Source organism: Tachyglossus aculeatus, chromosome 18 (assembly GCF_015852505.1).
Source record: "Tachyglossus aculeatus isolate mTacAcu1 chromosome 18, mTacAcu1.pri, whole genome shotgun sequence".
NCBI lineage: Eukaryota > Metazoa > Chordata > Mammalia > Monotremata > Tachyglossidae > Tachyglossus > Tachyglossus aculeatus.
The window spans coordinates 31,938,547-31,951,011 of NC_052083.1; the positions used below are offsets into that span (position 1 = coordinate 31,938,547).

The 12,465-nt window shown below is 50.4% G+C and overlaps 1 protein-coding gene across 5 annotated transcripts in view; it reads left to right on the top strand.

Moving 5' to 3' along the window:
* CBS (cystathionine beta-synthase) overlaps positions 1–12,152 on the top strand; it is a 39,182-nt gene extending 27,030 nt beyond the window's left edge. For 3 of the 5 annotated variants that reach the window (XM_038759992.1, XM_038759994.1, XM_038759993.1), the window contains exons 13-18: positions 230–364; positions 2,123–2,231; positions 2,659–2,694; positions 6,348–6,432; positions 8,965–9,006; positions 10,687–12,152. In XM_038759992.1, coding sequence (XP_038615920.1) covers positions 230–364; positions 2,123–2,231; positions 2,659–2,694; positions 6,348–6,432; positions 8,965–9,006; positions 10,687–10,796 — 517 coding nt within the window. In that variant the 3' untranslated portion in view covers positions 10,797–12,152. The remainder of the gene's footprint in view (positions 1–229; positions 365–2,122; positions 2,232–2,658; positions 2,695–6,347; positions 6,433–8,964; positions 9,007–10,686) is intronic. The other 2 variants (XM_038759995.1, XM_038759996.1) reach the window with 2 other exon arrangements.
* Positions 12,153–12,465: the final 313 nt, after the last annotated feature.

The window sequence follows — 12,465 nt, forward strand, 5'->3', positions numbered from 1 at the left end:
AATCAGCTTAACCATTTTCATTGTCAAAATGGATGTAAGGGAGAACAATTTTTCAGTGGTGTGTGGGGATTTCATATATTTAAAATGCTAGAAACCCGGGCCAGGCTCTTGTAATCCTGAAAACCCATCCTGTATATCGGCTGGAAGTAACAGTTCCCCTGGCAGCGGTAAACTGGGTCTTTTTCCTTCCTGCTGTCTGTCATCCATGCAATGTTTTTCCCCCTTTCAGGTGGTGGCACCTGAAGGTCCAGGAACTAAGCCTCTCGGCTCCTCTGACGGTCCTGCCGGCCGTCACCTGCGAACGCACGATCGAGATCCTCCGTGAAAAGGGCTTCGACCAGGTCCCTGTGGTGGACGAGTCTGGGTAGGTGCTGCTGCTGGTACTGTGGGGGTGGGCGTCTGCCCTTGCTGCCCACAAAAGGTGTCCGTGAGCAGCCCCTGCCTCCCCCCCTACCCCCAAGAGAAACGGGCAGGACTCACTGCTTCTGATGGCCTGTCGTGGTCTTCGGTGTTGTGGGCATCTGTGCAGACACGGCTGTGACAGCACACACGAAAGCGATAGATGTGTGCTTCCTTCCTCTCGCTCGCTGTTGGGCCTTGGCTGGCCCAGGCTCTCCCACCAGCTGCTGTGGTAAAGGATACTTACTGCCCGTGTCGTCATCCCTAGAAACAGGAGAGGGACACTGAGCCAAGAACAGGGACTGCCTATCAATTGCGAGGTCAGGGAAGCAGAAGAAAAGTGGTAGGGGAATGAGGAACGTGAGAGAGCAGAGGGACGAGAGCGTACTGTGGGTTTATGAGAGCAAACAGGGCTAAAAGAAGAGTAAAACAGGGTGAATAATAATGATGGTATTTGTTAAGCGCTTACTATGTGCAAAGCACCGTTCTAAGCCCTGGGGAGGTTACAAGGTGATCAGGTTGTCCCACGGGGGGCTCACAGTTTTAATCCCCATTTTACAGGTGAGGTCACCGAGGCACAGAGAGGTTAAGCGACTTGCCCAAAGTCTCACAGCTGACAGTTGGCTGAGCCGGCATTTGAACCCATGACCTCTGACTCCAAAGCCCATGCTCTTTCCCCAGAGTCACGCTGCTTCTCCATAGAGGAGTGAGAAGTGATGGGATAAATTATAGGAAGAAAGTAAAAGGGACGGAGTAGAGAAAGAAAGAAAATACTGCATTTTCATCCCAGACATGGGGTAGAATTTCTGTTGTGCGATTAAAACCCACCATAGAGTCACACATAATTGTTGGGAGAGATTGATAGGCACGGCTAGATGAAGTCTCACCCATCCTGCAGGCTCCAAGGAAACTATTGGAAATTAAAACAATAAGAACTGGTTAGCTTTCAGGGTGACTGTGGTTAAGAAGAGAATAGATCTCGGAATCAGGAAACCTGAGTTCAAGTCTCAGCACCCCCACTGGCCCTCCTGTGAGATTTTGGGCAGCCTCTTAACCTTGCTTGGCTTCAGTTTCCTCATCTGTAAACTGGGGGTGAGACAGATTGTGAGTCCTGTGTGGGATAAGGACTGTGTCTGAACGCCCTACCTTGTATCTGCCCCAGTGCTTATTGAAGTAAAACTTGAATTATTGAAAGTAAAAATTGAATTATCTGAGTATCTTGAAACGAGCTCTTCTGATAGTTAGTACTTACGTGTCAAGCACTGGGGAAGATCCAGTATAATCAGATTGGAGACTAAGTTGCTATCCCACTCTCTTAACGGATCATCTGGACAAAGACAAAGTAATTCCTTTAGGTTATAGGCACACTCCATTGACTTGGTTAACTTGTGTCTGCCCCAATGCTTTGTGTACAGTGTTTGGCACATACTAAATACTTAAATACTACAATTATTGTTTTTATTTAGTGGCCCTCCAGTTTTTTAGGTTAGATGTGTTCATTCCACATCTCTGACGAGGCCTGAAAGTTTTCCATCAGGCTGAAAAGACCAACATGGCAGCTATCTGGCTACTTAGCTCTGAGAGGCTGCCCCGCCTCCCCAAGCCTTCACTCCCCTCCCCTAAAATTGCAATTTCCTTTTAGCTCCCACAGTCACAATATAAAATAAGACATCTCTGCTCGCCAGTCGCTTACGTGCCGGTGTCCTCTGCCTCTTCTTTCCAGGGTGATACTGGGCATGGTCACTCTGGCCAACATGCTTTCCTCCTTACTCGCTGGCAAGGTTCGTCCTTCAGACCAAGTCAGGAAAGTCATCTACAAGCAGTTTCAAAAGGTAAATAACCTGTTCCCTGGGGTGAACACAGCTGTGTGTGGATGGTGGTGAAGTATGTGGAACCTTACCCTGCCGCCGAAGTGCAGGGGCAACCCAGCTGTCCCTGGAGAGAAGGGAACCCTGGGGGCCCGAGCGGCCCCCCGACACCCAAAGGGAATGAGAAAAAAAGAGTCCAATTCACAGCTGTCCTTGGAGGGAAGGCTGCCCACCTCACCCCCGAGGCTGCTGCTTCATAGCTCCCCAAGGGTCTGACCCTGGATCAATGATCAATCCGCTTCCCGGGACACCATCACCCTTTTCACTCCCCCTGACTGTTTGTTGATGATGCTCTCTTCTCTTGTTTTTAAAGCTGACAGTGTAGTCAAAGGGCAAAAGTTTCTTTCCGGTAAGGCTAATCCAGAAGTTTTAAATCTCTATTCCCTCTTAGACACCAAGTGATATTTCAAGTGACGCCCTTATTCCGGTGGGTAGTTGAGCTGTTTGGCCCTGGGCCACTTCTTCTTCTCGCACTAGTTGGTGGTGCTGTTTATTATAGTTCTGGTTCTTCTGCTGCTGGATCCGTCTGGCCTAGCCCAGGTGGACGCTCGCTGCTAGCGGGGGCCAGGTTGATTCGGTTGATGCTCGCCTGTCAGGGGAAGAGGGGAGAGATGCTACAGATCTGGACTATTCACGCGGCTCGCTTGGCCAAGGTAGCTGTGCAGCCGCAGAGATGCCCACCACATCTCGTCCTGAACCATTTCAAATCAGATGGGGCCGATGGCTGCCCAATCCCCGCCAGGGCACAGAGCTCCACCGGTGCTAGAGACGGCATCCGCACAGACACAGCCCTTTTCTTACCACCTGGCCATCCTGCCGTGACTGCCTGCTTGAGGGCCATAGCGGCCCGCCTCTCACTTCTAGCTCCTTGATCTGCATTGGGCCTAACTGCATCACACCAACAGGCTAACCAAACCGATCGATAGCTATTTCCAGAAAGCGTTTTCCAACTCAAACGATTTATCTGTGGGCGAAAGCCAAGAGGTTTCACTGGGGCATATATAGATCTGTCGTGTCAATTCCAATTAATGTTTAACCTCTGCTATATGCTCTAGTAAATACATGCTTGTGAAATCTTAAAGCATTGCAGCAACTTCCTTGTTTGGCCCTGAGAATGAGTATTTTTCCACACAGAAATTGGCCTAATTAAAGCCACGGGGGCTCTTTGGGTTTTTTAATTGTGATTAAATTTTGGATCAACCTGTCCTCCTAAATTTCTTAACATTATTTCACACTGATGATTTGGGATCATTCCTGAAATTACTACTTACCATTAGTTCTTATTTAACATTTAAGACTGCTGATTAGCCAGGTGGTAAGAAAATCCTGCTCAGAGACTATGACTCTACTCTTTCCAGAGAATGAATCTTCGAAGAGTGAGTAGTTGAATGGCTTTGATTTGGTTATGGGCCTTACCTCCTGAGCGGCGGCGGGGAGACACAGCCAGTGTCTTTCTCCAGCTCTTCAGTCAAACTTCCACCTCTTTCAACTCTCTGGCATGAAGCTTCATTCACATCTGGAAAGGGATTGAGAGAAAGGGGCTGGGGCACGGATTCTCGAGGAGCTTTCCAAGTTTCCTGCTGGTTACACCAATGACATGCTTTAAGGTTACCATTGCTCAGTCATTTTGGCCCTCCCTGGTAGGTGTCATCCTCTGTCCCAAAGCAACTGGAAGTCTGAACTGTTAGTGTCCTCGTCTGCTGCAGCCTGGACCACGGGCTTCATTCACACCAAATTCAAGGCCTTGGTTGTTAATAATTGTGGTACTTAAGCGTTTACTATGTGCCAAGCACTGTTCTAAGCAGTGGGGTAGATGCAAATTAAGCAAGTTGGATCTGTGGCATCCCCGTTGTCCTGTCCTGACTACTGGCGACTGGGCCTGGAACAGGCGGGGCACCTGATTGCAGGAGGTGGGAGAGCTTCCTCCGCCCACATGGGCACAAAGACATTCTCATTTCAGAGTTGCATGGGCATGCCAGGGGTTCGGTGGGGCCAGCAGCAGGGAAATTGTGAGGCTTGCACAGCTGGCTCAAGCCTTGCTTGGCATGGCTTCAGCCCCCCTGTAAGGGAAGCACACTGTTGCCATGAACTGGGGAAAAGCGGGTTGAACCTGGGTGGCAATTTTGGAGCCGGTCAAGTTGAGGTGAAGAGAGGTAAGTCTATGAAGATTCTTTCAGTGCAGGCCTCCCCCGCCCCTCGCTATGAGGTCCGGTCCCTCATAGTCGTTGTGAATTGCCGCACCACGAGGTAAGTCGTTCCCAGAAACACGCATACCGTCAGTTCAGTTCCATTCCAGAACTAGCAGTAACTGGAGGGCCAGACCCTAGCAGGAAGTAATAATGTTAGCGTTCTTCCCTTCTCTCCCCAGTTAGCAGCCTTCCTTCCCCCTGGGCCCCCATACCCCAGTAGTCTTAATTTTTAAGCTCTCCCAAATGACAGTTGTTGCTTTCAGCTTGACCCCAACACCCCGCTCCCTTCCAACCAAAGCTGCAAGGCCGGGGCGGTGGTGGTGGCTGCGGCTCGGGAGGGGACAGCACTAGGCGTCACACTGGTTAGTTTCTAAATAAAGAAGCGGGGAGGGGGACCCCACTCACCTGCAGAGGTTGATTGGATGTAATGTCGGGCCTTATGTCCAGTGGGGCAAGTTGGCCAATGAAATGGGTGCGTCCCCAGGCTATTACAGATGCCAAAGTGGCCCTAACCTGTATTTAGTTGTTCTGTTATCCAGACCCTCCGTCTCCTTCCTACTTGTTCTTGCCACTTCCCTGCTTCTCAGCACCTCCACCAGAGGTGAGGCCGATTCAGGAAAGCCCGTGAAACAGAAAGTGCAACCCCTGTTCTTTTAACCCCAGAAATCAACAGACCATGCTCGCTTCCTGCTTCCTCTCCACTGCCCCCCCACCCTCTCCCTGCACATACTTGGGCACATGTTCCGTTCGGGGGAACAAAGGCTGCCACAGGAAACCCTGGAGTTGGTGGGTGTTGATCTTGTTTGTTCCAAGTTCACAGATCAAGGACACCCCAGACCTTTAGTTTGCACTGCAACCTTCAAGGTAGGGGATAGGGTTGAACAATCTCGATTTTAATTTCCTTCAAGTGAGGAAATGACTCAATAAATTAACAAGAGCCCCTAATTAGAGTGGAACTCCTTTCTGCCATCCTTAGCCTTTTTGCCCCTCTCTTCTTCCCCCCCTCAGTTCAGACTGTAAGTTCTTTGTGGGCAAGGATTGCATGCAGTCAACTCCATTGTATCGTACTTTTCTAAGGGTTTACTACAGTGCTCAGCACACAGTAAGCCCTCAAACACCATTGATTCATTGGTCAGTCATATGGAAGTGGTCTCTGTGTGCAGAGCAGTACTAGGCACTCAGGAGAGTACGATATGCAGTCTAGATGGGAAATCAAACTTAAAGTTCTTACATCCTGGAAGAAGTGTTCTTCTGGGGTGCTTCAAGTCATTGTTTCCCGACAGAACACCTCCTCCGGAGGATACTGGGAGGGAGTCCTGTCTGGCCTAGGGAGGAACTGATTCCCCATTCCTTCCTGGGCTACCAGCCAAGCTCCTTGGGTCAGACCTGGAGTTTTTCTCCTCGGAGCTGAATTCCTTGACACCTCTCTGGCAGCGGCTTCTTCCACCACAGGCTCCCTTTCCAGATGTCTCTGGAGCCCAGGAAAACTCAAGTCTCTCTCTCTCTCTGCCCTTTGTTGGAGGGTCTGGGACGAGTCTGGATTCTCCCCCTCTTCAATTTAGCCTCAGAGGCCACAGACACACAAATGGAAGGAGGAAACGTGCAGGTTTTTAGAACGAGAATAAAAACTGCTTGCTTTTACCTCCTATCCATGTTTCTACCTACTTCCCATTTCAGTTACCCAAGGAACTTGACTGCCCCACGTGTAGCTCCCTGTGCCCACGGAAGTATTGAGGAGGGTGTGCTGGGCTGTGGGGGACGGGGGTTTGGAAGCCCTAGGCTCAGGTCCTGGTTTTCCCCAAACCACTGCGGGCCTAGTCCCAGGACCAGCGCCTTCTGCTTAGTTGTGACATACTGACGTTGACGCTGGACCCCTGGCCTTGCCTTTCAGATTCGGCTGACGGACACCCTGGGCAAGCTCTCTCACATCCTGGAGATCGACCACTTTGCCCTCGTGGTGCACGAGCAGATCCAGTGTAAGTACGGTGCTGGGCGGACGCTCCCTCAGCCTGGCAAGGGCAACCGGGGGGGCTTCCTCACCTAGCTTGAAAGTGGCTGGACAGATCCCTCTGCCCCCTCAGAAGAAAGCAAGCATTGTATAGGCAAACTTCTAGGAGAGGTCATGGAGTACTCCTGGATTTCTTTCTTCCCTTCATTCCTGAGACCTGTGGGAAAACCAGCTTCCCGTCTGTAGATCCTGGCTGTAGTTCCTAACTCCTTGCTTCCGTGGGGGGCCATATGGCGCCTTATCTCCCCCTCCATATTGGCTAAACCACTCCTCCCCACCTTCAAGCATTATTAAAATCACATCTCCAAGAGGCTCTCCCCAACTAAGCCCTCTTCCTCAACTCCCTCTCCCTCGTGTGTCACTCTTGCACTTGGACCTGTACCATTTAAGGACTTGAGAGCCACTCCAAGAGGCTCTCCCCAACTAAGCCCTCTTCCTCAACTCCCTCTCCCTCGTGTGTCACTCTTGCACTTGGACCTGTACCATTTAAGGACTTGATAGCCACTCCACCCTCGGCTCCACAGCACTTAGGTACATTTCCATAAACTTGTTTCTATTAACATCTGATCTCTCCTTTTAGGCTGCATGCTTATTGTAGGCAGGGCATGTAACTAACAACTGTATTATAAAGTACTCTCTCCAGTGCTTAGTACGGTACTCTGCACACAGTAAGTGCACGGTAAATACCATTGACTGAATGTGAAGGAGACTGGGCTGGTAGTGTGGCCTCGGCCAGGGCAACCAGGAAAGCCCGTGTGGTGTCCGGCTGAGACCCTTGAGCACAGAGCTGGGCATCCATGTCCTTGCAAGGGTCAGATGGGATGTGAGGCCAACCAGCTGGGACTGAGAGGTATCCACTGCCCCGAGTTCAAGGACTGCCGGGATTGAAGCAGAATTGCGGGGCACGTCTGGTGTTTGAGTCTGAAGGGGGCCTGGGACCTTAATAATAACAATAATAATAATATAATGGCATTTGTTAAGTGCTTACTATGTGCAAAGCTCTTTTCTAAGCGCTGGGAAGGATACAAGGTGATCAGGTTGGCCCACGTGGGGCTCACAGTCTTAATCCCCATTTTACAGATGAGGTAACTGAGGCACAGAGAAGTAACTTGCCAAAGTCACACAGCTGACAAATTGGCGGAGCCAGGACTTGAACCCATGACCTCTGGCTCCCACTGAGCCACGCTGCTTCTCTCCATGAGGACGGAGCTCTGTTCCCCTGGCCAAGGGCCCTCATTCTAACAGCATAGGAAAAGATCCACCTCTTTTTCTCTCCCCAAACTGTATACCAACGGGAATACGGTTGTGGGAAAAGCTGAGTGGGAAAAGCGGGGTAGATTTCAGTTTTATCTCTAATGAGAAATGAGAAGAACTCTTGTTCCCACCCTTCTAAAGTTTTCTTGGCACAGAGGGGCAGAAGGCTGCTCCCACCCATCACAGCTCCCCACTGTTAACTGCCACCTTAACAGTAACTGCCTTGGTATTAAGCACTTCCTACAGGCTAAGCACTGTGGTAAATAGAATACAGTCCACGTCAGGCAGGCACAGTCCGTGTCCCACAGGGAGCTCACAGCCTGAGGGGGAGGAAGAACCAGCTTTTAATCTCCATTTTAAGTAAGTCCCCCAAACTGGCAAGCGGGTAGAGCCAGGGTTAGAAACCAGACCTTGGGATTTGGGGCGGCCTCTTCCTCTTTTTCTAGTCCCAGGGAACCCAGGTCAGGGGATGGTGAAGTCCAAGGGTCAAGCCAGGTCAGTGGAAAGTTTTTGACATTTTCCATGTGACCTCACCAACACAGCGGACACATCTTGCCAAGCCCCAGCCTAGTGGTTTGGAGGAGGCCAAGTGCTGGGTGCTGGACTCTGTAATAATGAGTTGTGTGGGGTCAGTGCCCGCTCCCCCAAAAGAACTCCATCCCCAAGGAGCCCCAGGCAGAGAGGGGACTCAGGAAGGCGGAAGGAAAGACCGTCGGACGGAGCCGCAGATTAGTTACTCTGACCAAACCCCCTGACACTGCCGGGCTGCTGCTGGGGTTCTTGGTGTCGGGGGCTGGACCTTGCTCAGGAAGCTTGGGGGAGATCAATCGATCGGTCCGTGGTGTCCGCTGAATGGGAGATACCATACGTCAGTCTGTGCCTGGTCAAACTAAAGTAGGATTTCTGAAATCGCTGAGGCCAAAAACCTGGAGGCAATCCTGGGTTTAGGGGAGAGGGAGAGCAGGAAGCAGTGGTGCTCCTCGGTCTCTTGCCATTTGGGCCTTTCAACCTGCTGAGGTGGAAGCAGTAGAAAGTGGCTGTGGCACCCGACTGCGGCTGCCCCCGTCTTCGCCCTTTGTCTGGCGTTTGCCTCTGGGCTCCTCCTTGAACCCCACTGTTCAAGGGTGGGTGAGAAGCTGCTCAAGGGGCCGCTGAAAAGGGAGTAGGAAATGGAGGACCCCCTCCACCCCCACCCCACTACCCTGTAAAGAAGCTTCTGTTCTAACCCTTGCACTTGGCTCTACAGCACAGAACCAGGCCTTGCCAGCAATGGTGGGGGGCACTACAGGTATGTACCGGCGGCCGCTGGGCGCTGCATTGCCTGTGCCGGTGTGCGTGTCCGTGTGTGTGAGAGAGAGAGAGAGAGAGAGAGCGCAAGCGTATATCTCATTATTGCTAGTTATCACCAAAGGGGGAAATCTTGCTTTTCCTTTTGAGCTACCAATCAAATGCAGAATTTAACTTCTTTTGCAGTGGGAAATGGAAATGAAGGATGGGGTGGGGGGAGGCCAGGGTTAAGCAGTTCAGGTCAGCATTTTGCGACTCAATACAATGAAGTGGGAGGAGTGGGGGGGATCCTCCCTCCCCCCCCCTCACACTTAACATACATCTGCATCTTGTCTTCCCCTTCCCCTTGATAATAACCGGTACTTATTATGGACCAAGCACTGAACCAAGCGCCACAGTAGATCACACTAGAAATCAGGTCAGACATAGTCCCTTGTGCCACCTTGGCTCACAGTTGAAGAGGGAGGCAGAACAGGTATTTAATCACCTTTTGCGGATGAGGAAACTTGAATAATAGAGAAGTCAAGTCACTTGGTCGGGGCCACCCAGCAGGTAAGCGGGGGAAGCCCGGTTTAGAGCCCTGGATTCCCAGTCATGTCCATGCTCCTTCCACTCGCCCACACAGCTTCCCCACCTTGATTAGAAGGCTCTCTTCTTTCCCCTCCAAGACCCAGCCTGACCCCTTCCAAAAGGCTCAAGAGCTCAGGACTTCATCATCATCATCAATCGTATTGATTGAGCGCTTACTGTGTGCAGAGCACTGTACTAAGCGCTTGGGAAGTACAAGTTGGCAACATATAGAGACAGTCTCTTTTCCACAGCCTAACTGCTTGTGGTGATGAGGGCAGTGCCTCTCCCAATTATAAACCAAGTGAGCAGCCTCTGGACGGGCACCAAACCGTCATCCTGCTTCTGGAATCAACCTGCTCCCACATGGGGCTCACGGTCTGAACCCCCATTTTTTAGATGAGGGAACTGAGGCACAGAGAAGTGGAGTGAGTCACCCAAGGTCACAGGCAGATAAGTGGCAGAGCTGGGATTAGATAACTGGGCCATGCTGCTTCTCAGACAAACAGCATCTTATATGTTGCCAACTTGTACTTCCCAAGCGCTTAGTACAGTGCTCTGCACACAGTAAGCGCTCAATAAATATGATTGATTGATCCATAGACCGAGCATTCTTTAGGGCACAGTTATCACAACTCACATGGGGGTAGGGACCCTCACTAAGATTTCCCAGGAATCCTATTTAAGGAAGGCTTTGTATGCTGGTAGACTATGTGGCCAACTTGTTCTTCCCAAGCGCTTAGTGCAGTGCTCTGCACACAGTAAGCGCTCAATAAATACGATTGAATGAATTCTAAAGGAAAGGGTGTTTAAGCCCCTGCAGCCCAGGTCATGTTCTTTGCTGGGGGGCAGGGTTCAGGGGCCTGGGGGACTTGTTGACAACAGGCACCCCTCTTCCTTCCCCCCAGCATCACCTAGTGCTCAAGATAATAATAAATAATAATAATGGCATTTATAGATGGAATGGCTAAGCAAGAGCCATGGAATTCCAGCTTAGTTTCCTCAGTCACTTTTCATGGTTTTTCATGAGTTTGGTGATTGGTACCGTAAGGTCTCAAGAGACACAAATGATACCTTTTTTTTTTTTTCTCCACCCTCCCTTGCCTTCTCCCAGACCACGGCAACAACGGGTCCAACAAGAGGCAGATGGTATTTGGCGTCGTCACGGCCATCGATCTGCTCAACTTCGTGGCGGCCCGAGAACGAGACCACAAGAAGGACTAGACGCAGAAGCCCCTTGGAAAAAGAAATAGCTCAAACCTTTCCCCCAAATCCCCGTGTCTCCTCCTCCCCTTTGTTCTCCCCTCTCCTTAGCAGAACATCAGTTCAAGGTTGGGAGGGGAGGGGAGGTGATTCCTGAACATTAAACTCACAACTGACTGTTAACGCCCCAAAATACAAAAGATGCCAAACTTACTTGGCAAATAAACAGGTCTTTAAATCAGAGTACCCGACAGGTTCCAGCGACTTTTAGAAAAAGCACTCGCAGAACGTGTCTCTGGGGATACATGTTCTGCGAGTGCTTTTTCTAAAAGTTTGGTAGTTGTAAACCAACTTACACTTTCTTAAAAAAAATTATGTGAAAACAGAGTACTTAGAAAGATGGTGGAAGTGTGGCAGAGGACTAGAGACAAAATGGCCATTTGCCTTGAAGCCCCCAGAGCCAACCCCATTCCCTATCTAGTGCTCAAAGGCCAATCCAGGCCAAAGCTTGGGGTGGGGAGGGGCAGTTCCATTAAACCGTTCTAAGGCTATCATCAAACTTCATTTTCATTTATACCAATATAGCTTAAAACGGGTTTTCAAGAACCCAGCCAAAGGTCAACCAGCTGCTTCAAAGTGGAGGTCTTCCTAAGTCCTCAGTGGAGCGAAGCAGGAAGGTGAGACAATATCTTAGTGTGCTGACTGCCACTAACACTCTTGTGAGCCAAAGCCACACCCAAAGCTCAATTTTTATAACTGCGGGCTACCTAGCAGGGTTAGAGTTGACAGGGGAGAAATCTGGGTCAAAAATGTGCTTTTGCCTCAAAGTGGATTCCAATCCACTCTCTTTGGCCTTCTCGAGACAGCAAATTTGCATTATCGACATCCACCTAAGTGGTTCAAAGTTGAGCCGCTTCTCTGTAGGTGCAAGTAGTATTTCATACGCATTGGCTAGCAAACACTTTAATCTTTTTTAGGTCGCTCAGAAACGCTCGATTTTTACGACAGCCGCACTACTGTGATTTCCTGTGCTTTACTACTGACTGTTCAGATATAGTCTTAAAATCCCAGAGGCCCATAGTCAGACACACCAGTATCTGTCATTTTCACAGAAAAGCCGAGTCTCCAGAGATGTGGGTCACTGGGTCAAGTAACTAACTGGGTGACTGGTGGCTCCTTAGCCGTCACCCCGTCTGCTTCAAAATGGGCTGTGACCTCAAGAGGATCACATCACTTTCTCTTACAGTGCTTTCAGTCAACCTGTGCTTTCTTGGCAAGAGTCCCACTCCCTGTTGAACGCTTTGCATAATACAGTGTCCTACCGTATTTATTGTACTGCAGGAATACTTCAATAAAAACTGACGCCTTTTAAGTCGATCGGGTGTTGGGAGGTTTGCGGGGTGGCTGGGTGAGGGCAGCAGCATGTCATCCTACACCACTGCCCCCGTCCTGGCCGAACCCGCTTGCCGTCCGCACCGATGCCATGGTAGATGTGGAGGGAGGGGAGGAAGATGAGAGGATACACCGGTACGGGTCCCACCTGCTTTCCCTTCCCATTCCCAGGAAATTCACAAAATAAAAACCCACGGGCCAAAGCGTTGGAACAACTTCAATCACAAATGCTCGGCTTCAAAAACATTCTGTTTCCCTTCCTGAGCTCTCTTGAGGTGCCTCTCCCCGTCACCTTGGG